At 46.4% G+C, this 22,930-nt stretch overlaps 1 protein-coding gene across 3 annotated transcripts in view; it reads right to left on the reverse strand.

The window, feature by feature from the left end:
- The window catches only part of usp40 (ubiquitin specific peptidase 40), a 227,813-nt gene that overhangs the window by 82,868 nt on the left and 122,015 nt on the right, over window positions 1–22,930 (reverse strand). For all 3 annotated transcript variants that reach the window (XM_070876177.1, XM_070876175.1, XM_070876176.1), the window contains exons 16-17: window positions 17,511–17,857; window positions 10,329–10,467 (exon numbers count right to left, since the gene is read on the reverse strand). In XM_070876177.1, the coding sequence (XP_070732278.1) occupies window positions 10,329–10,467; window positions 17,511–17,857 (486 nt within the window). The remainder of the gene's footprint in view (window positions 1–10,328; window positions 10,468–17,510; window positions 17,858–22,930) is intronic.

Below are 22,930 nucleotides of genomic sequence, written 5' to 3' on the forward strand. Positions count from 1 at the left end.
AACCAGCCCAGTCGACCTGGCAAAGTCCTCCTCACTAACATTGGGAATTGTGGCAACATCTGGAGAGCTGTCCCACAGACTAGTCAAGTGACAGCCTGACATGGTCATACTTTTCAGAAAACGTTCCAGACTCCGCCATCAACATAACCACCAGTGCGATATACAGTTGGAAGGAGTTGCGCTGGGAGTCCTCAACATTGACTCAGGACCACATGAAGTCTGCTGGCATCAGGTCATGCATGGGTAAGGAAACCCCCTGCTGATTACCACCTACCGTCATTCCTTAGCTAATGAATCAGTACTGCTCCATATTGAACACCACATATTGAAGAAGTACTGAGGGTAGCAAGGACACATAGAAAATAGGTGCAGGAGTAGGCCATTCATCCGTTCAAGCCTGCACCGCCATTCAATAAGATCATGGCTGATTATTCCCTCAGTACCACTTTCCTGCTTTCTCTCCGATCCCCTTAGCCGTAAGGGCCATATCTAACTCCCTCTTGAATCTATCCAATGAACTGGCATCAACAACTCTCTGCGGCAGGGAATTCCACAGGTTAACAACTCTTGAGTGAAGAAGTTTCTCCTCATCTCAGTCCTAAATGGCCTACCCCTTATCCTAAGACTGTGTCCCCTGGTTCTGGACATCCCCAACATCAGGAACATTCTTCCCGCATCTAACCTGTCCAGACCCGTCTGAATCTTATACGTTTCTATGAGATCCCCTCTCATCCTTCTAAACGCCAGTGAATAAAGGCCCAGTTGATCCAGTCTCTTCTCATGACAGTCCAGCAATCCCTGGAATTAGTCTGGTGAGCCTTTGCTGCACTCCCTCAATAGCAAGAACGTCCTTCCTCAGATTAAGAGACCAAAACTGAACACAATATTCCAGGTGAGGCCTTACAAAGGCCCTGAACAACTGCAGTAAGACCTCCCTGCTCCTATACTCAAATCCGCTAGCTATGAAGGCCAACATACCATTTGCCTTCTTCACCGCCAATTGTACCTGCATGCCAACCTTCAATGACTGATGAACCATGGCACCCAGGTCTCGTTGCACCTCCCCTTTTCCTAATCTGTCGCCATTCAGATAATATTCTGCCTTCGTGTTTTTGTCCCCAAAATGGATAACCACACATTTATCCACATTATATGCATCTGCCATGCATTTGCCCACTCACCTAACCTGTCCAAGTCACCCTGCAGCCTCTTAGCGCCCCCTCACACCGCCACCCAGTTTAGTGTCATCTGCAAACTTGGAGATATTACACTCAATTCCTTCATCCAAATCGTTAGTGTATCTTGTAAAGAGCTGGGGTCCCAGCACTGAGCCCTGGGGCACTCCACTAGTCACTGCCTGCCATTCTGAAAAGGACCCGTTTATCCCGACTCTCTGCTTCCTGTCTGCCAACCAGTTCTCTATCCACGCCAGTACATTACCCCCAATACCATGTGCTTTGCCTTTGCACACCAATCTCTTGTGCGGGACCTTGTCAAAAGCCTTTTGAAAGCCAAAATACACCACATCCACTGGTTCTCTCTTGTTCACTCTGCTAGTTACATCTTCAAAAAATTCCAGAAGATTCGTCAAGCATGATTCCCCTTTCGTAAATCCATGCTGAATTGGACCGATCCTGTCATTACTTTCCAAATGCACTGCTATTTCATCCTTAATGATTGATTCCAACATTTTCCCCACTACTGATGTCAGGCTAACCGGTCTATAATACCCCATTTTCTCTCTCACTCCTTTTTTTAAAAGTGGTGTTACATTAGCCATAGGAACTGATCCAGAGTCGATAGACTGTTTGAAAATGATCACTAATGCATCCACTATTTCTAGGGCCATTTCCTTAAGTACTCTGGGATGGAGATTCTCAGGCCCCGGGGATTTATCGGCCTTCAATCCCATCAATTTCCCTAACACAATTTCCCACCTAATAAGGATATCCCGCAGTTCCTCCTTCTCACTAGACCCACTGTCCCCTAGTACATTCGGAAGGTTATTTGTGTCTTTCTTCGTGAAGACAGAACCGAAGTAGTTGTTCAATTATAAGAACATAAGAATTAGGAACAGGAATAGGCCATCTAGCCCCTTGAGCCTACTCCGCCATTCAACAAGATCATGGCTGATCTGGCCGTGGACTCAGCTCCACTTACCTGCCCGCTCCCCGTAATCCTTAATTCCCTTATTGGTTAAAAATCTATCTATCTGTGACTTGAATACATTCAATGAGCTAGCCTCAACTGCTTCCTTGGGCAGAGAATTCCACAGATTCACAACTCTCTGGGAGAAGAAATTCCTTCTCAACTCAGTTTTAAATTGGCTCCCCCGTATTTTGAGGCTGTGCCCCCTCGTTCTAGTCTCCCCTACCAGTGGAAACAACCTCTCTGCCTCCATCTTGTCTATCCCTTTCATTATTTTAAATGTTTCTATAAGATCACCCCTCAGTCTTCTGAACTCCAACGAGTAAAGACCCAGTCTACTCAATCTATCATCATAAGGTAACTCCCTCATCTCCGGAATCAGGTCTGCCATTTCTTTGTTCCCCATTATAAATTCACCTGAATCAGACTGCAAGGGACCTACATTTGTCGTCACTAATCTTTTTCTCTTCACATATTTATAGAAGCTTTTGCAGTCAGTTTTTATGTTCCCTGCAAGCTTCCTCTCATACTCTATTTCCCCCCTCTTAATTAAACCCTTAGTCCTCCTCTGTTGAAATTTATATTTCTCCCAGTCCTCAGGTTTGTTACTTTTTCTAGCCAATTTATATGCCTCTTCCTTAGTTTTAACACCATCCTTAATTTCTCTTGTTAGCCACAGTTGAGCCACCTTCCCAGTTTTATTTTTACTCCAGACAGGGATGTACAATTGCTGAAGTTCATCCATGTGATCTTTAAATGTTTACTATTGTTTATCCACCGTCAACCCTTTAAGTATCCTTGGCCAGTGTATTCTAGCCAATTCACACCTCATACCGTCAAAGTTACCTTTCCTTAAGTTCAGGACCCTAGTTTCCAAATTAACTGTGTCACTCTCCATCTTAGTAAAGAATTCTACCATATTATGGTCACTCTTCCCCAAGGGGCCTCGCACAATAAGATTGATAATTAGTTCTTTCTCATTACACATCACCCAGTCTAGGATGGCCAGCTCTCTAGTTGATATTGGTCGAGAAAACCATCCCTAATACACTCCAGGAAATCCTCCTCCACCGCATTACTGCCAGTTTGGTTAGCCCAATCAATATGTAGATTAAAGTCGCCAATGATAACTGCTGTACCTTTATTGCACGCATCCCTTATTTCTTGTTTGATGCTGTCCCCAACCTCACTGCTACTGTTTGGTGGTCTGTACATAACTCCCACTGGCGTCTTCTGCCCTTTGGTATTCCGCAGCTCCACCCATACCGATTCCACATCATCAAGGCTAATGTCCCTCCTTACTATTGCATTAATTTCCTCTTTAACCAGCAATGCCACCCCGCCTCCTTTTCCTCTCTACCTATCCTTCCTAAATGTTGAATACCCCTGGATGTTGAGTTCCCAGCCTTGGTCACCCAGGAGCCATGTCTCCATGATGCCAATTACATCGTATCCGTTAACTGCTGTCTGCGCAGTTAATTCGTCCACCTTATTCCAAATACCCCTCTCGCATTGAGGCACAGAGCCTTCAGGCTTGTCTTTCTAACACACTTTGCCCCTTTAGAATTTTGCTGTAATGTGGCCCTTTCTGTTTTTTTGCCTTGGGTTTCTCTGCCCTCCACTTTTACTAGTCTCCTTTCTATCTTTTGCTTCTGTCTCCATTTTATATCCCTCTGTCTCCCTGCATAGGTTCCCACCCCCTGCCATGTTAGTTTAACTCCTCCCCAACAGCACTAGCAAACACTCCCCCGAGGACATTGGTTCCGGTCCTGCCCAGGTGCAGACCTGGGCAGGACCTGTCCGGTTTGTACTGGTCCCACCTCCCCAGAACCGTTTCCAATGTCCCAGGAATTTGAATCCCTCCCTTTTGCACCACTCCTCAAGCCACGTATTCATCTGAGCTATCCTGCGATTCCTACTCTGACTAGCACGTGGCACTGGTAGCAATCCTGAGATTACGACTTTTGAGATCCTACTTTTTAATTTAGCTTCTAGCTCCCTAAATTCGTCTCGTAGGACCTCATCAGTTTTACCTATATCGTTGGTACCTATGTGCACCACGACAACTGGCTGTTCACCCTCCCTTTTCAGAATGTCCTGCACCCGGTCCAAGGCATCCTTTTCCCTTGCACCAGGGAGGCAACATACTATCCTGGAGTCTCCATCCTGGAGACACAGAGTGTACTCTGGGCAGAAAACTTCAACGTCCATCACCAAGAGTGGCTTAGTAGCACGAATACTGACCAAGTCCTAAAGGACATAGTTGTCAGACTGTGCCTGCGACAGGAGGCCAACACGAGGGAAAAATATACTTGATCTAATCCTCAGCAATCTATCCGTCGCAGATCCATCGGTCCATGACGGTATTGGTAAGTGACCACTGCACAGTCCTTGGGGAGACAAAGTCCCATCTTCACACTAAGGACACCCTCCAGCGTATTGTGTGGCACGACCAATGTAATAAAAGGGATAGATTCAGAACAGATCTAGCAACTTAAAATTGGGTATCCATGAGGTGCTATGGTCCATCAGCAGCAGCAGAATTGTATTCCACCACAATCTGTAACCTGATGGCTCGGCATATTTATCACTCTAAATACCGTCAAGCCAGCGGATCAACTCTGGTTCAATGAGGAGTGTAGAAAAGCATGTCAGGAGCAGCACCAAGCGTAGCTAAAAATGAGGTGCCAACCTGGTGAAGCTACAATACACAACTACATGCATGCTAAACAGCGGAAGCAACATGCTATAGACAGAGCTAAGCGATCCCACAACCAACGGATCAGATCAAAGCTCTGCAGTACTGCCACATCCAGTCGTGACGAGTTTACCCCTTGATTCCCATTGATTTAAATTTTATTAGGGTTCCTTGAGGCCACACTTAGTCAAATGCTGCTTTGATGTCAAGGGCAGTTACTCTCACCTCAACTCTAGAATTCAGATCTTTTTTCCATCTTTGGACCAAGGCTAGAATTAAGTCTGGAGCCGAATAGTCCTTGTGGAACACAAACTGATCATTGTGTGAGCAAGTTATTGGCCTGCATGACCATCAGCAGGCTGGGGCCATTAGAGGGAGGAACATGCGGTGGCATACCACTGCAGGGAGCAGCGCGTGCTGCTGCAGGAGGGTGACTAGATTTGATGTCACCCGAATTCAGGTCGCTGATTGGAGTGCGAGCAGGTACAGCTGGAGCGGCGAGGTCGGGGTGGAGGAGTGGCAAGAGTTTGTAGAGGAACGTGATCGGGACCCAGGAGGGGCGTGAGTTCGGGGCCTAGAAGAGGCATGTGCCCAGGCGCAGTCGGGCCAGCCCACACAGCGATGTGTGCACGTGCTAGGTCTGTGCAGCAGAGCTGGTCTCCAGTCGTGTTGGTTAATACTGGACCAAGACCTAGCTCTGTCAACTGCCACTCTCTCAAAAAATCCACGCACAGGCATCTTCCACCCTTCAAGATGTAGTTCGGGACCTGGAATTTTAGGTTCTTCATTGAAACACCTGTGAACTCATCCCTTTTTGACGTGGAAGCAAGTCATCCTCAATATGAGGGACTGCTTATGATGATGATGATGACACCATTCACCAATCACAGCATTCACTTCCTCACTACTGGTGCACTGTGTGTGCAGTGTGTACCATCTACAAGATGCATCACAGCAACTTGCCAAGGCTATCCATTCTACTACTTGTGCCCTGACTCCGCATGCTCTGGCCTTATTCATTAGTCTATTATGTGGCACCTCATCGAAAGCCTTTCGAAAATCTAGATATATTACATATACTGCATTACCCTCGTCTCTCTCTGGTACCTCTTCAAAGAAATCAAGGAGTTTGGTCAAACAAGATATTCCCTTTTAAAATCCATGCTGACTATTCAATATATTTTTGGCTTATAAATGTTTTTCTATTTTCTCCTTTAGTCGGGATACCTACCACCGATGTTAAGCTGACTAGTCTCTCGTTCCCTGGATATGTTCTACCTCCCTTCTTAAATATAGGTATAATGTTAGCTATCTGCCGACCTCTGGCACTTGCCCCTTTTCTAACAAATTATTAAATAGTGTAATAGTGCCTCTGCTATCTCTTTCTTAGATTGTTTTGAAATGTGGATGCAATCTGCCCGGACTGGGGTTTTAACTTCTGTAAGTTTGATTCGTTAATGTAATATTTCTCCTCTTTTCATTTTGAATGTGGTTATATCATCTTTCAATGCCATGGCCACCTAACCTGTCTCCCTGGTGCATACTGAAGCAAAAAATTATTTATTATTTTTGCTATTTCACAATTGCTGCCTGTGATTTCATCCTGTCCGTCTCATTTTGATCATTTCCCATCCCGACTTTCTTTTTTTAATTTATATGCCTGTTGAATATTTTACTATTTTGTTTTTTGTCCCTTGATAATTTAATTTCATAGTCTCTCTTTGCCTTCCTAATTTTTTTGACTGCTCTCCTAATCTCTTTGTATTCTCCTCTGTCATGCTCTCTCCCTACTGCCAATGTACTCAGTGTATGCCTCTTTCCTTACTCAAAATTTTCCCTAGTCTTTATTCATCCATGGTGTCTCATTAGCATTGTTTGTTCTTTTTTTTTTAAGCGGAATATATTTTTCCTGGACTCTGTTAAACACGTTTTAATTGTTTCCCATTACTGGAATGTAAAGATAAATCCAGGCTTCTATTTATTCTCCACTGATAACCGTCTTTTTAAACTCCACTCCCCAATCTCCACCCTCACCTCTGACAATAAGTGTGAGGAGCTCAAGGACTTCTTTGTCTCTAAGATTGAGACCATCCGTTTGGCCACCTCTGCCTCTTCCCTTCCTTCCCCTAGCCCACCGGGCCAAACTTTCTCCAAGTATACTCCCTGCCCTAGCCTCACATTTTTCTCCAGTTTCTCTCTGATCTCCCCTCATGACCTTTCCGAGCTCATTTTTTCCATGAGACCCACTTCCTGCTCCCTTGACTCTATTCCCACCGAACTTCTGACCATCCAACTTCCTTTTCTGGCTCCCATGTTAGCGGACATTGTTAATGGTTCTCTCTGCTCGGGTACAGTCCCCTTCTCCCTCAAATCTGCCGTCATCACCCCTCCCCTCAAAAAAACCCTCGACCCCTCCGTCCTTGCAAACTACCGCCCCATCTCCAATCTCCCCTTCCTCTCCCAAGTCCTTGAACGTGTTGTCGCCTCCCAAATCTGTGCCCATCTTTCCCATAATTGCATGTTTAAATCCCTCCAATCCAGTTTCCGCACTTGCCACAGTACCGAATCGGCTCTCATCAAAATCACAAATTAATCCTGTGTGACTGTGACAAAGGCAAACTCTCCCTCCTCGTCCTTCTCGACCGGTCTGCAGCCTTTGACACGGCTGACCACTTCATCCTCCTCCAACGCCTCTTCACCGTCGTCCAGCTGGGTGCTACTGCACTCGCCTGGTTCCATTCTTATCTATCTAATCATAGCCAGAGAATACCTGCAACGGCTTCGCTTCCCGCCCTCGCATCGTTACCTCTGGTGTCCCCAAGGATCTATTCTTGGCCCCCTCCTATTTCACATCTACAGGTTGTCCCTTGGCGACATCATCCGAAAACAGCATCGGTTTCCACATGTTCGCTGATGACACACAGCTCTACATCACTACCACTTCACTCGACCCCTCCACGGTCTTTAAATTGTCAGACTGCTTGTCTAATATCCAGTTTTGGATCAGCAGAAATTTTCTGCAATTGAATATTGGGAAGACCGAAGCCACTGTTTTCAGTCCCCGCAACAAACTCCGTTCTCAAGGCACTGACTCCATCCCTCTCCCGAACTTCTGTCTGAGGCTGACCAAACTGTTTACAACCTTGGTTTCATATTTGACCCCGAAATTAGTTTCGACTACATATCCGCAGCATAACTAAGATTGCCTATTTCTACCTCTAACATCGCCCATCGCCATCCTTGCCTCAGCTCATCCGCTGGTGAAGCCTTCAACCATGCCTTTGTTACCTCTAGACTTGACTATGCCAACACACTCCTGGCTGGCCTCCCACGTTCTACCCTAATAAACTAGAGGCGATCCAAAACTTGGCTGCCCGTATCCTAACTCGCACCAAGTCCCGCTCACCCTTCACCCCTGTGCTCGCTGACCTACAATGACTTCCAGTTTAGCAACGGCTCGATTTCAAAATTCTCATCTATATTTTCAAATCCCTCCCTATCTCTGTAATCTCCTCCAGCCCCCCCCCCCCCCCCGAGATGTCTGCGCTCCTCTAATTCTGCCCTCTTGAGCATCCCTGATTATAATCGCTCAACCATTGGTGGCCGTGCCTTCTGTTGCCGAGGTGCCAAGCTCTGGAACTCTCTGTCTAAACCTCTCTGCCTCTCCATCCTCCTTCAAGACACACCTTGAAACCTACCTTTTTGACCAAGCTTTTGGTCACCTCTGCTAATTTCTACTCATGCGGCTCAGTGTCAAATTTTTTTAAAAAATCTCATAATACTCCTGTGCAGCACCTTGGGACATTTCACTACGTTAAAGGCACTATATAAATACAAGTTATTGTTGTTGTTCTACATCATAGTTTGCTAATATTGTTATCCATTTTATTTTTCCAAATTCTATTGAAACGTATAAGGTTATGAGGGGGCTTGACAAGGTGGATGCAGAGAGGATGTTTCCACTGATGGAGAAACTAGAACTAAAGGGCATGATCTTAGAATAAGAGGCCGCACATTTAAAACTGAGATGAAGAGAAATTGTTTCTCAGAGGGTTGTAAATCTGTGGAATTCGCTGCCTCAGAGAGCTGTGGAAGCTGGGTCATTGAATAAATTTAAGACAGAAATAGACAGTTTCTTAAACGATAAGGGGATAAGTGGTAATGGGGAGCAGGCGGGGAAGTGGAGCGGAGTCCATGATCAGATCAGCCATGATCTTATTGAATGGCGGAGCAGGTCGAGGGGCCGTATGGCCTACTTCTGTTCCTATTTCTTATGTTCTTATGTTCTTATTCTCAGCTCCTCAAAATCATCATTTTTCCAATCAATTACCTGGTCTTTGTCATCTTTATGTCCTTCTCAATTATTATCCTAAACCATATATTATGGTCACTACTGCTTAGATGTTCTCCTACTTTTATTTCTCTTATCTGCTCTGGTTACTAGATCCAGTAGTGACTCCCCTCCTTTGTTGGGCTTCTTAATACTGGGTTAGAAAGCAGTCCCGTACATATTGTAGGAACTCCATCCCCTTATTCTCTTTTACCTACCTCTTCTGACCAACTAATTTTTGAGTAGTTGAAATCCCCCATAATTATATATATATTTTTTTTACAAACAATAAAGTGCAACACCAAACCTTGAAAGGAGAGGATTAAAATAGAAAAAATAGTTTTTTAATGTGGCAGGAGTTCAAGGCCCAGGCTATGCCAACAGTATTTTAACTAAAATGTTTTAAAACATCAATTTTTCACCCTAGTATGGAGACCAGGATCTCCCTCCCCGCTAGAGGGTTGGTGATATAAATTATGGAGAGAAATCCAGCAACAGTCCCATTGTAAAGATCAGGGGAAATTACTTCATACTGGCCTTAGAGACAATCCTGGAGAAATAATTTGAATACGTAAGGCTTTTTAAAAAAACCTTATCGTATCGTCTCGTCAATCCCAAATCCTCCACCACCTAGAAAGACAAGGGCAATAGACATGGGAACACCATCACCTCCAAATTTCCCACCAAGGCACACACCATCCCGACTTGGACATATATCTCCTTTCCTTCATAGTCACTGGGTCAAAATCCAGGAACTCCCTACCTAACTGCACTGTGGGAGTACCTTCAACACATGGACTGCAGGGGTTCAAGAAGGCGGGTCAACACCACCTTCGCAAGGGTGACTAGGGATGGGAAAAAAATTCTGGTCTTGGTTGCGATGCCCATAACCCGAGAATTAATAATTTAAAAAAAGTCTCAGTTCTCATGGCATCGATGACAGCACTTCCAAACATAAATGACTCAACCCTCTGTGGAGCCAACAGCAGAGGTACTTTGTCAGGCACCATTTCTTTTCCTAGCTCCTAATTGCTGTGATGGTTAATACTGGTGTGCAGCACCCTGTACACTTATATGAGGAAATATAGTCTTCATCCTCACCTATAGCGCTAAATTAAAGCAGCATCAACAGGCTCACAGAAACCTACTTACCATCTCCATAGTGACTGGAATGGTCACCATCGCCCCTGCAATTTGCGCCAATCTCTCACCACAGTAATTCTGGACCTGCAGCCAGCTGCGGTCAGGATGAAGGGCTACAGTTACAGGCATACCATTGGAAGAGAGAACACTATGAGAAGGCAATAGAAAATAGGGGCCATTAAGCACATTAGAATTTATTTTATATATACACACACACAAAAGAAAATCAGTTGCATTTGATTAGTTTTTTTTGCATACTGTTTATAACTTGATGAAAACACTGATTCATCCAACTTCCAAAATATCTAAAGCAGCATATCTTCTGCACACTTCTGAAGCACACTGAATATTTAAATCCATTCATGTTCTGTTCCCATCTGTATCCAGTAAAGTACAGTGTAGTCTGTTATGTAGCAGAGGCTGCAATCATTCATTATATATTGATACAGCCCTTTACAATTTTTTTGTGCTCATCATTCGACCCATCGTGCTTGTGCCGGCTCTTTGAAATAGCTATCCAAATTGGTCCCAACTCCCCCGCCCTTTCCCCATAGCCCTGAAAATTTCTCCCTTCAGCCCATTTTATCCCAAATACCAATCGTACCATCTTCCCATTACAGCTTTAACATCCATATGAACAGGCAGATGGAACCTTGTTTGTGTCTCATCCAAAATGCTGTTGTGAGGATTAAATCTTCAACCTTCTGGCAAACAGGAATGTGGCATCAACGGAGACATGTTGGGTAGCTTTGTACAATTGACTCACATCCACTAGGAACTGATCACTTATTTCATTTAACAATTTCAGATAGAGATTTCATCAAAAATACATACAGGGGAAAAACTAGATCTGATCATTCTTTCTAATAGATTGAAGTTCTAAAGCAGAATTTAGTAACTCTTCCTCTTTTGAGCTGACATGTATTCAACTGTCATTGTAACCCATGTATAAACTGACTTAAGTTGTACACTGTGAGAACACTGACCACTAGGTGGTGAACTTGTGGGAGACACTCCTAACCTGGACTTTCAGGTATAAAAGGGGAAGCTCCACCCACCTTCTTCACTTCAGTGCTGGCTAACAAAGGTTACTGGTCACAGGGTGACCTTCTCTCAAGTATGGGCCTCGTGTGCATCTGTACTATATAGTAAGGACATATTATTGGCGACGAGAAACTAGGATTTAAACCACGCGAGCATGGCCACGAGCAGCACAGACGAGAGGTACTGTGTTGGCGATGATTGGGATGATTTTATTGAGAGACTACAGCAAAGTTTCGTCACTAAGGAATGGCTGGGACAGGATTCGGCCGACAAACGCAGGGCTCATCTTCTGACGGTTTGTGGATCCAGGACGTACTCCCTGATGAAGGACCTTCTAGCACCAGAGAAGCCGGCGGACAAAACTTTTGAAGAGCTCAGTAAGTTGATCGGGGAACACCTTAAACCGGCAAGCAGCATGCACACGGCGAGACACCGGTTTTACACGCACACGAGAAGGGCAAAGTGTTCCAGACTTCGTGGCAGACCTCCGGCGACTGGCGAGCCTGTGTAAGTTCCCAGATGCATGCAGAGCGGAGATGCTGCGAGACTTTTTTTTTTTATTGAGGGCATCGGGCACGCTGGGGGTTTCAGGAAACTGATTGAGAGCAAAGACTTGACCCTGGAAACGGCGGCTTTGATGGCCCAGACATTTATCTCAGGGGAGGAAGAGACCAGAATGATGTTTGACAAAAATCTTGGTTTAAATGCAGCAAATGGACAGGGAGTCAACATTGTTAACGTAGCACACAGTTCTCCAGGCAGACAGGGACAATCGGACATGCCCGAGCATGTAGTCGAACCCAAAGGGGGAATTCAACAGAGACAATGGCTAGCTGAACGGCGATTCATCGCAAGGAACAATGCAGCCAGTAATGGGGCCATCAACACTTGTCAATGGTGCGCTTAAGGACAGTTACAGAGTCAGTCAGAGACGATTGACTGGTAATGGACCTTTTGTTTCCAACAACAGTTTATGTTGGAAGTGTGGAGGCAAACACACAGCCAGAGCTTGCAGGTATCAGCAATATACCTACAGAAACTACAACGTCAGCGGTCACTTGGCACATATATGCAGGAAGCCTGCAGCCAGGTTGATGTATGAGGAGACAGGCCCGATGTAAGCCGTACGAGGCCAAATGGACACTGGGGGAAATCGCTGGAAACTGAAGTTCAGCGAGTTCATGTGGAGCACATATACAGTTCATACACCAGGACGCCACCGATAATGATGAAAGTGCTCCTCAATGGCATCCCAGTATCAATGGAGCTAGACACGAGGGCCAGCCAGTCCCTGATGAGTACCAAACAGTTTGACAAGTTGTGGGCGTCCAAGGCCAGGAGGCCAAAATTAGTGCCGATTGACGCACAGCTACGGACATACACAAAGGAGATCATTCCGGTGCTACGCAGCGCCACGGTAGTCGTGACCCACAAAGATTCGAATAACAGGTTGCCACTCTGGATTGTCCCGGGGGACGGTCCTGCACTGCTGGGGAGGAGTTGGCTTGCTGTCATGAACTGGAAATGGGGCGATGTCAATACAATGTCTTCTGTGGAGCGAATATCATGCTCACAGGTCCTGGACAAATTTGACTCATTATTTTAACCCGGCATTGGCACTTTCATGGGGGCCAAGGTAGTGATTCACATAAACCCGGACACCAGGCCAGTACACCACAAGGCCAGAGCGGTGCCGTACGTGATGCGGGAAAAGATAGAAGGCGAATTGGACCGCCTACTGAGGGAAGGCATCATCTCGCCAATCGAATTCAGTGACTGGGCGAGCCCGATTGTGCCGGTGCTCAAGACGAATGGGTCGGTCAGGATATGTGGTGATTACAAGGCCACCATCAATCGGGTGTCACTCCAAGACCAGTACCCATTACCGAGAGCGGAGGACCTCTTTGCGATGCTATCCGGTGGCAAACTTTTTTCAAAATTGGACCTGACCTCAGCTTACATGACCCAGGAGCTGGCGAGTGAGTCGAAGAAGCTGACCACCATCACGACACATAAGGGGTTGTTTGAGTACAACAGATGTCTGTTCGGGATTCGCTCAGCCGCCGCGATCTTTCAATGAAACATGGAAAGCCTCCTCAAGTCAATTTCAAGGACAGTGGTTTTTCAAGACGACATCCTCATCACCAGTATCGGGTTGCGATACTGAAGAACACCTCCACAACCTGGAGGAGGTGCTACGCAGACTGGACCGGGTAGGTCTGCGACTGAAAAAGGCGAAGTGCGTTTTCCTAGCTCCAGAGGTAGAATTCCTGGTGATGAGGGTAGCAGCAGACGCGATCAGACCTACTGGTCCAAAACGGAAGTGATCCAGCGAGCACCCAGACCCCGTAACACGACGGAGCTGCGTTCGTTCGTTCCTGGGGTTCCTGAACTATTTTGGTAACTTTCTTCCCAAGTTGAGCACGCTGTTAGAGCCACTACATGTGCTCCTACTCAAAGGTCGCGAATGGGTCTGGGGAGACAGCCAGGAAAGGGCTTTTGATAGAGCACACAATTTGTTATGTTCCAACAATCTGTTAACGCTATATGACCCATGTAAGAAACTTGTTTTAACGTGCGATACGTCATCCTATGGGGTCGGGTGTATGTTGCAGCATGTTAATGCCAAGGGTCAGTTACAGCCGGTAGCTTATAGCTCCAGAAGTCTGTCCCAGGCAGAAAGGGGCTACGGGATGGTAGAAAAGGAAGCGCTTGCATGTGTATATGCAGTAAAAAGTGCACCAGTACCTGTTTGGCAGGAAATTTGAGCTGGAAACAGATCACAAACCCCTAACATCCCTTTTGGCAGACAACAAGGCCATAAATGCAAATGAGTCAACCCGCATACAGAGGTGGACACACACGTTAGCCGCCTATGACTATACAATTCAGCACAGACCGGGCACTGAAAACTGCGCTGATGCACTCAGCAGGCTCCCACAAGCCACCACCGAGAGGGCAACCGAACATGCTGCTGAGATGGTCATGGCTGTTGAAGCTTTCGAAAGCGAAGGCTCACACGTGACAGCCCGTCAGATCAAAGTCTGGACAAATAGAAACCCGCTACTGTCTTTAGTCAAGAAATGTGTCCTGAATGGGGAATCGTACGGGGCATGCCCTGAGGAATTTAAACCCTTTCACAGGCGCAAGGATGAACGCTCGATTCAGGCTGATTGCCTACCATGGGGAAACCGAGTAGTCATGCCCCAAGATGGGCAGAGAGGTGTTCATCCGAGAACTCCACCATGAGCACCCGGGCATTGTCATGATGAAGGCAATTGCCAGGTCACACGTTTGGTGGCCAGGGATAGATGCAGACCTGGAACTTTGTGTTCGCAGGTGCAACACGTGTGCCCAGCTGGGCGACGCGCCCAGAGAAGCCCCCCTTAGCCCCTGGTCCTGGCCCGTCAAGCCATGGTCACTGGTCACACATCCATGTGGACTATGCAGGTCCTTTCATGGGAAAAATGTTTTTGGTTGTAGTAGACGCCTACTCCAAATGGATCGAGTGTGACATTCTCAATTCAAGCACATCCTCTGCCACGGTAGAAAGTCTACGGGCAATGTTCGCCGCCCATGGTCTACCAGACGTCTTGGTCAGCGACAATGGCCCGTGCTTTACAAGCATTGAATTCCAGGATTTCATGGTAGGAAATGGTATCAACCATGTCAGAATGGCACTGTTCAAGCCTGCCTCAAATGGCCAGGCAGAACGAGCAGTGCCGATAATCAAACAGGGGATGCTCAGAATACAAGGGGGGTTCCCTACAAAGCCACTTATCATGCCTCCTGTTGGCCAATAGATCCCGACCACACTCGCTCACAGGGGTTCCACCCGCAGAGCTGCTAATGAAAAGGACGCTCAAAATCTGGTTATCCCTTATACACCCCACCATGAAAGAAATTGTTGAGAGCAGGCGCCAGTCACAATGTCGGGAATGCGAGGGCGCAATGTATTGATGTCAATGACCCTGTCTTTGTCCTCAACTATGCTGCAGGGCCCAAATGGTCGCAGGCACTGTGATTGCTAAAGAGGGAAATAGGATTCTGGTAGTTAAACTTACCAATGGACAAATCTGCCGCAAACACGTGGATCAAACAAAAAGGAGGTTCAGCAACCCCATAGAAGAAGCAGAGGAAGAACATGATGTAGAGTTCACTCCACCACAGGTGACCGAACACCGGAAACAAGTGGAGGAGAGCCCAGTCACTGTGTGCAGTCCGGGGCCCCAAGTTTCGTGCCGCGGTGAAAACGGCGCACCTCCGAGCTGGGCGCCTGTTTTTCGCACCGAAAACTGCGCCTAAAAAAAAGTCCGAAATTCTCGAGCTCCTTGGAGCTCGATGTCTGCTTGGCGCGGCGCGCTCTTCGCAGCGGGGGCGGAGCCTAACACTCGCGCCGATTTTCTAAGTAGCAGGGGGCGGGTACAATTTAAATTAGCCTTCGTGGTGCCGGCAACCCTGCGTGTGCACGTTGGAGCGTGCGTGCAGTCTCACACAAACATTGACATTCGGCCATTTTTTAAAATACTGCAGAAAAAGTGAAGATTTGTTTCTTGGACCCCTGCAAAGGCTTGTAATTTAATTTTTTTGATATTTCTGTGTGTGAGGGAGTGCTTTTAGCAGCACTGCTGAATAAATCACCTGCTGAAATCAGTGAGTTCAGCTTTTCACTGCTAAACTTGCAGAACCGGTGCTGCATTGGTGCATGCAAATTAAGGATGGTGTGTTTGGAGAAATAAGAGTGCCAATTCAACTTTGCAATAATACGTGGTGTTGACAATGCAGCACCCATTCTGCAAATTTAACTATAAAACTGTCGATGTGGCTGCCTCTCCTTGTCCAAATGGCCTCAGTCCCCCTCACAGCTCGAAGGCTGCTGCTGTATCTTCGGCTGCCAGCCAGCCACTGACGCCGCTGATATCCTATGGCCGAATGGCCTCACGTCCGCCCGCTTCTGATTCTTCGGCTGCCGGCCAGCCACTGACGCCGCTGCTATCTCATGGCCAAATGGCCTCACATCGGTCCGCTGATTCTTCGGCTGCAGGCCAGCCACTGACGCCGCTGATATCTCATGGCCGAATGGCCTCGGGTCCGTCCAGTGCTGCTTCTTCGCAGCCAGCCACGAAGAGAATTAACGCCTGCCTCAAGCACTGCAGCTCAGCTCGAAGCTTGCTGCCGCTGCCATCGAGACACTGACGCCACACCGCTGCCTGTCTCCAACATGAAAGGCCTGCCTGAAGCACTTTCACACAGGTAGGAACATGGTTTATTTAATCTTTTCTTTGCTTATAAATTTTTATTCAGGTTGGATTTATTTGTATAATATTTGTATAAGTATAACTAAGGATTGATTGTAGAATTTAATTACTTCCCTTCGCCCCCCCTCCCCCACCACCTCATTCCATACGCCTGATTTTCTAAAGTGTAGACAAGGTTTTTTTCGAGGGCCAAAAATCTTCACTTACTCCATTCTAAGTTAGTTTGGAGTAAGTTTTCACTCACGAAACTTTGAAATCAGGCGTAAGTGGCCGGACACGGCCCCTTTTGAAAAAAGAATTCTGTTCCAAAGTGAAACTGTTCTAACTGACTAGAACTGGAGCAAACTAAATGTGGAGAATTCCGATTTCTAAGATACTCCGTTCTACACCAGTTGCTCCTAAAAATCAGGAGCAAATCATGTGGAAACTTGGGGCCAAGTGGAGGAGAGCCCAGTCACTGTGTGCAGTCCGGACAGGCCTGAGGCACTGCAAACAGTAGACACTCAGGCCAGCGCCCAACAACCGGAGCCCCAACTCAGGCGCTCTACAAGGGAGCATAAACCACCAGAGAGACTTAACCTGTGATCCCAATAAGACTTTGGGGGGGGGGGGGTTATGTCATGTATTCAACTGTCATTGTAACCCATGTATAAACTGACTTAAGTTGTACACCGTGAGAATACTGACCACCAGGTGCTGAACTTGTGGGAGACACTCCTAACCTGGACTTTCAGGTATAAAAGGGGAAGCTCCACCCACCGTCTTCACTTCAGTGCTGGCTAATAAAGGTTACTGGTCATAGAGTGACCTTCTCTCAAGTATGGGCCTCATGTGTATTTGTACTGTATAGTAAGGACATATTATGAGCAACAATAAAATGATCTCTCACCTCAGGGCACAGTACTTCTGGTCTGATGCCAACATAGAGTCGCCATCTTTGAGCCTTAGTTCTGCAAGGCTCTTGTGCGCATCTTCGGCGTCATATGCAACCCAATTTGAAGATCCTTTATTCTCCAAGTTCTTCTTATAATAAACTATCAGCTCCTCTGGAGAAATGCCTGTCGACAGGGCTAGAGCTTCTCGTACAGAAGCCAGCAATCTGTTTTGGGCGAACACCCTGTATGTCTCGCTGAACTGCGTCCCCTCAGTGTCTGATTTGCTACTCAATGTGGGACACAATACTTTAAGCAGCACAGGCTCGAACTCCTGACCCGCTGGTATCTCCACTCCACAAACCTGCCAACAGAACAGTAAATGTAACAAGCTGTGGTGTGAATGTTCTAATCAGTCGTCTGAGCACATTAGCTCCATCTGTAATCTCCATAACTGTACAGAGAAGTATCAACTCAGAGCTAAGGAAGTAATAAAACCACTTAAATTGGAGAATTTAAACAAGGATTAATGAAATGAACAGGTAAGCAGAAAAGTGCAACAGAAAGCAACAATGGACATATGCATGACAGGAAACTATTACTTGATTTGTGCATGAATATGCCAGACTTCTTATTGCACAAATACATAACATACATACACACACACAAATTTAGCATCTAATATAGCATCTAGCATCTAATTGTCACACTCCAGACATTACATTCTGAAATATAAAAGTGGCTACAACTGCCCTTTGATTAGTTTATGAGTATTTACAATTACCTAAATTGGCCTAGTTAGAGCCTTCTCATGTGGGCGTAAAAGATCACAAAGAACTATTTAGAGCAGAGCAGAGGAGTTCTCCTGGAGTCCAGAGCAATATTTAGGCCTCAACTAACATGACCAACAACAGATTATCTGGTCATTTATCACATTGCTGTTTGCAGGACTTTGCTGTACACAGTTCAAATAGTGCATTTGAAAAATACTTCACTGGTAATGAGGTGCTTTGGGATGTCCTGAGATCATGAAAGATGCTAAATGCAAGCTCTTTCTTTCCAGACCAAAGACTACCTGTGAGCAACACTATGGGATGTTTTCTAGTTAGAGTGCAAAATTAAAATGTATTCACCATCATACAATGACAGGGTACTATTATAGGAAATTATTCTCTGTGTTTATCCACCACTGCAACTAAAAGTTATTTTATATATTTTTTTAGAAACGCTTTAGGACCTCTCATTTCTACACCTTTTTGAATGGCGAATGGGCAACCAGTTGCTGTTTTCTGCAAAAGACATCAACAAACTGCCATTATAACTAATAACTGAGCTTAGGCAAGAGGAATGTCCCCAAGGGAAAGATTGTGCACTCCATGTCATGGCAATTGAAACTCTACTTACATGGCTTTTTTCAGTAGTTTGGTTTGTAGCCTCTTGAGCATAATAATGAGGTTCTTGTGCATCAAAAAACCTGGCAGGATCCATATCACAGTGGTGTGTGCGTGTGCGTATGAATCACAGAAAAAGAGCAAGTGCATACAACTTGCATTCATATAACATCTTTAACATAAAGAACACCCAAAGTACTTCACTAATAGGCATAAGCCAAAATGGATGTCAAGCCAGGGTGACTGAAGGCTTGATTGAAGTGCTAGGTTTGGAGAGGTCTTTAAAGGAGGAGAAAAGATGCAGAGGTTTAGGGGAGGAATATACAGAGTATGATGGGCGGGGGGAGGGGAGTGTTGAAAGCTCTACTGTCTACTGGATGAAGGGATGGGCCGTGCAAGAAATGACAAAATCAAGTGTGTTCGGGTAGGGGGTTGGGGTGGAGGAGACAAGTAAGCTTGGAGGAGATTGTGGAGATAGGGTGGGGCAAGACAATGAAACAGATGATGAGGATTTTAAATTGAATGCGTTGGCTGACACGGAGTGAGACAGATAAGGGAGCTTATGGAAGAAGGGAGGCTAGCAAGAAAGTGGTTACGACTGGTGGTTGCAATGGCATGCACAAGGGTTTTAGGTGCAAAATGGCAGAGGTAGGCGTGGAGATTGCAATGCTGTAGACGTGGAAGTAAACAGCCTTTGCAGTGGACATAACATGGGGTCTGAAACAAAGCTTAGGGTTGAACAGGATGGCATGGCTGCGAATAGTCTAGTTGAACCCAAGGCAATGGCCAGGAAAAGAAAATGGAACCAATGGCAAGGGGAGCAAAGTTTGTGGCAAGGATTGAAGACAATGGCTTTGGTTTTACTGAAGTTGAGCTGGAGAAAGTTGTGACTCATCCAAGACTGAGTGTTTAACAAGCACACTGATAACACAGGAATAGTCAAGGGGTCAATAAAGTTAATGGATAAGTGAAATTAGTATTAATATGGAAGCTGATCCCTATGGTTGAGGATTATGTCATCGAGTGGCAGCATGTCAATGAGGAATAGGAGAAAGCCAAGAATAGATCTGTAGGGTACTCTGGAGGGGGTGGCGGGTGAGAGAATAGAGAGGCACTCGAAGAGGAGCACATGCAGATAGAAGACAGAAAAAGAGTGAGCAAATGCAGTGACAAAAAGGAGAAAGCATATTCAGAAAAGACAGATGAGGAGCAAGTATCTAGAAAGGCAAGGCAGCCAAGATGCGAGGATGTAGAGAAAGACGGAAGGAGCAAGAGTGCATGGAAATAAAACTGAAGGCAATAAGTGCAGAAAGACAGATGAGTGAGCATGTAGAGAGAAAGACAGAAGATGCAATGAATGTGTACAAAGAGAATAGAAAATAATTGTGAAGAGAAAATCAGAGATAGTGAAAAATAATAGTGTTATCAAAATCATCTTCAAGGATGAACACTAAAACATACAGATTTGGGTGCAAACATCTAATGGAAGTGTTTATAATGATAGAGTAGAGAGAAACTATTTCCTCTGGGTGGGGGAGCCCAGAACAAGGGAGCATAACCTTAAAATTAGAGCTAGGCTATTTAGGGGTGATGTCAGGAAGCACGTCTTCACACACAGGGTAGTGGAAATCTGAAACTCTATCCCCTAAAAAGCTGTTGAGGCTCGGGGTCAATCGGAAATTTCAAAACTGAGAATTATAGATTTTTGTTTAGGTAAGGGTATGAAGGGATTATGGGCTAGAACCTTCACATTTGAGCTTATCGCCTAAAAATGGGGGTTATTTCTTGGGGGGATGGTAAAAAAGGGTTTTCAGATCACTGGCTTCTCGCCCATTCTCAAAACACCTAGTTTACATTTTTGAAAATGGGCGTTACCGCGAGCGATATCAAATGGGTGGTACCGTGAAATTTTTCTGACCTTCTGCCGTAAAGTATGGCTGTCCTTAGTAACGGCATGGCAACGCTCGATTCCCGTGATTCAGGAGGTCAAGGGTCATCATGACATGCGCAGAAGAGGAGACAGAGAGAGAGGGAGCTCAGAGGGACTGAAAGCGTGTGTGGGTGTGGTGTGTGATTGTTTGGCCGTTGTAGGAGGAACGACGGAGATTCACCAGTAGAAAAAAGCCCACTAAGCACCAAAAACATAGTTGGCACCGAGGTTTTGTCCAACAAATAACATATAAAATGGAAAAGATGGAGGAGGCCCTGGAGCTGGTAGCCAGGAACACTGGTGGCAGAGGGCTCCCAGTGGTCCCGGAGCGCCGCACTGCAACCCAAGGTGACACACCCCCATTGCCAACCACACAAGAACCAGCAGCAACATCTTGCTTATGACTCGGAGCGCGCTCCCACCTTGGGACCGCCCTCTCCTGTATCTGTCCAAGCAGCGCTTCGGCCGTCACCACCCCCCGCCTTCCCAATGAAGCATCGCCTGAGGACGTCCTCGGCCAGGTGGCTTCGAGTCAGGAGGATAAGGGTAAGGGGTAGAGGTGGGGAGGAGAAGCGGGGTGGGGGAGGGTAGGGTTGGTTTGTACAGAAATACTGATGATTTCAGATTAATGTTCGGTTTAAATGTTTTTTATTTAACAAAACCTTGCAGCACATTGGCTCAGATAGCTGCACCATTACATGCTGGTGATTCCTTATCAAAGCGTATAATCACACTTAACTTCAATCACCTTAAACTTTAACTGTCACCAAGGTGATGCCCACCATTGATATATGACCTGCACACCCAGCAGTGTGTCAGCCTTGTAAATAACACCAACGTTCTTTCAGGTAAAGTGATCATTGATGAGCTCCTGACGTAAGGCTCTTGCAGCTATCATACCACCGTGGGCCCTTTCGTGCAGTCTACAGGGGGGCAGCGGCATGGCTCCAATGTCAGCCAGATTGTCTGACCCAATGTCAGCGTCCGCCTCCTCGTCCTCCTTTCCCTCTCTCTGGTGAGGTGGACTGTCAGACTCATCAGGCAATTCTCGTCCCCTCCCGATAGCCAAGTTGTGTAGCATGGAGCAGACCACCACGAATTGAGCTACCTGCTCAAGGTGGTATTGGAGCTCGCCTCCTGAGTGGTCCAGGCATCTAAAGCGCTGCTTCAGCACTCCAATGGTTTTCTCTACGATATTGCGAGTTGCTCTGTGGCTCTCGTTGTATCGCCTCTCACCCTTGGTGTAGGTGTCACGCAGTGGGGTCATCAGCCAGGTGGCAAGGCCATATCCTTTGTCCCCAAGCATCCAGCATTGACCTTGTGGCTCATTGTTAAACAAGTCAGATACAGTGCTCTCACGCAGGATGTGCGCATCATGGCTGCTGCCCGGAAATTGAGCATTCACTGCCAGTATAATTTGCTGGTGGTCGACAACCAGCTGGACATTCAGGGAGTGGAATCCCTTGAGGTTCCTGAAAACCTCAGCATCCTGAAAAGGTGCCCGCATCACGATGTGCATACAGTCTATTGCTCCCTGCATCTTGGGGAAGTTTGCAATTCTGGAGAATCCTAGAGCCCTCTCACTCTGTGCCTCCCTGGTCATAGGGAAACTGATCAAGTCCCTCCTGCGTGCGTACAGGACTTCAGTGACATGTCTAATGCAGCGATGTGTGGCATGCTGAGAAAGTCCGCAAATGTCGCCAGCTCTGGCCTGAAATGAATCTGAGGAGTAGAACGACAGTGCCGCGGTGAGTTTGACCTCGACGGACAGTACAGTTCTGATGGCGCTGGCAGGCTGCAGCTCTGCCCTCATCAGCTGGCATACCTCAGTGATAACCTCTTTGTGGAAGCGTAGTCTCCGAAGGCAGGTGGTGTCAGGCAAGTCGAGGTAAGAATGCTTCACCTTGTATTTGCGGGGGGGTGTAACGCCCCTCCTCATTTGTCTGTCACTTCATACATTGGGCACATAATGCAGTGCAGCGTTCCTTCGGCAATGTCAAGTATGCTGCATGTATTTGGTCACCAAGAGAGGGTGAGAAAGGACAGCCCCACTGCAGTAGCTCTCGATTTTCCACCGATTGCTCACAAACAAGGAATGTCCCGATGAACACTCCTC

The sequence above is a fragment of the Pristiophorus japonicus genome, chromosome 3 (assembly GCF_044704955.1).
Source record: "Pristiophorus japonicus isolate sPriJap1 chromosome 3, sPriJap1.hap1, whole genome shotgun sequence".
NCBI lineage: Eukaryota > Metazoa > Chordata > Chondrichthyes > Pristiophoridae > Pristiophorus > Pristiophorus japonicus.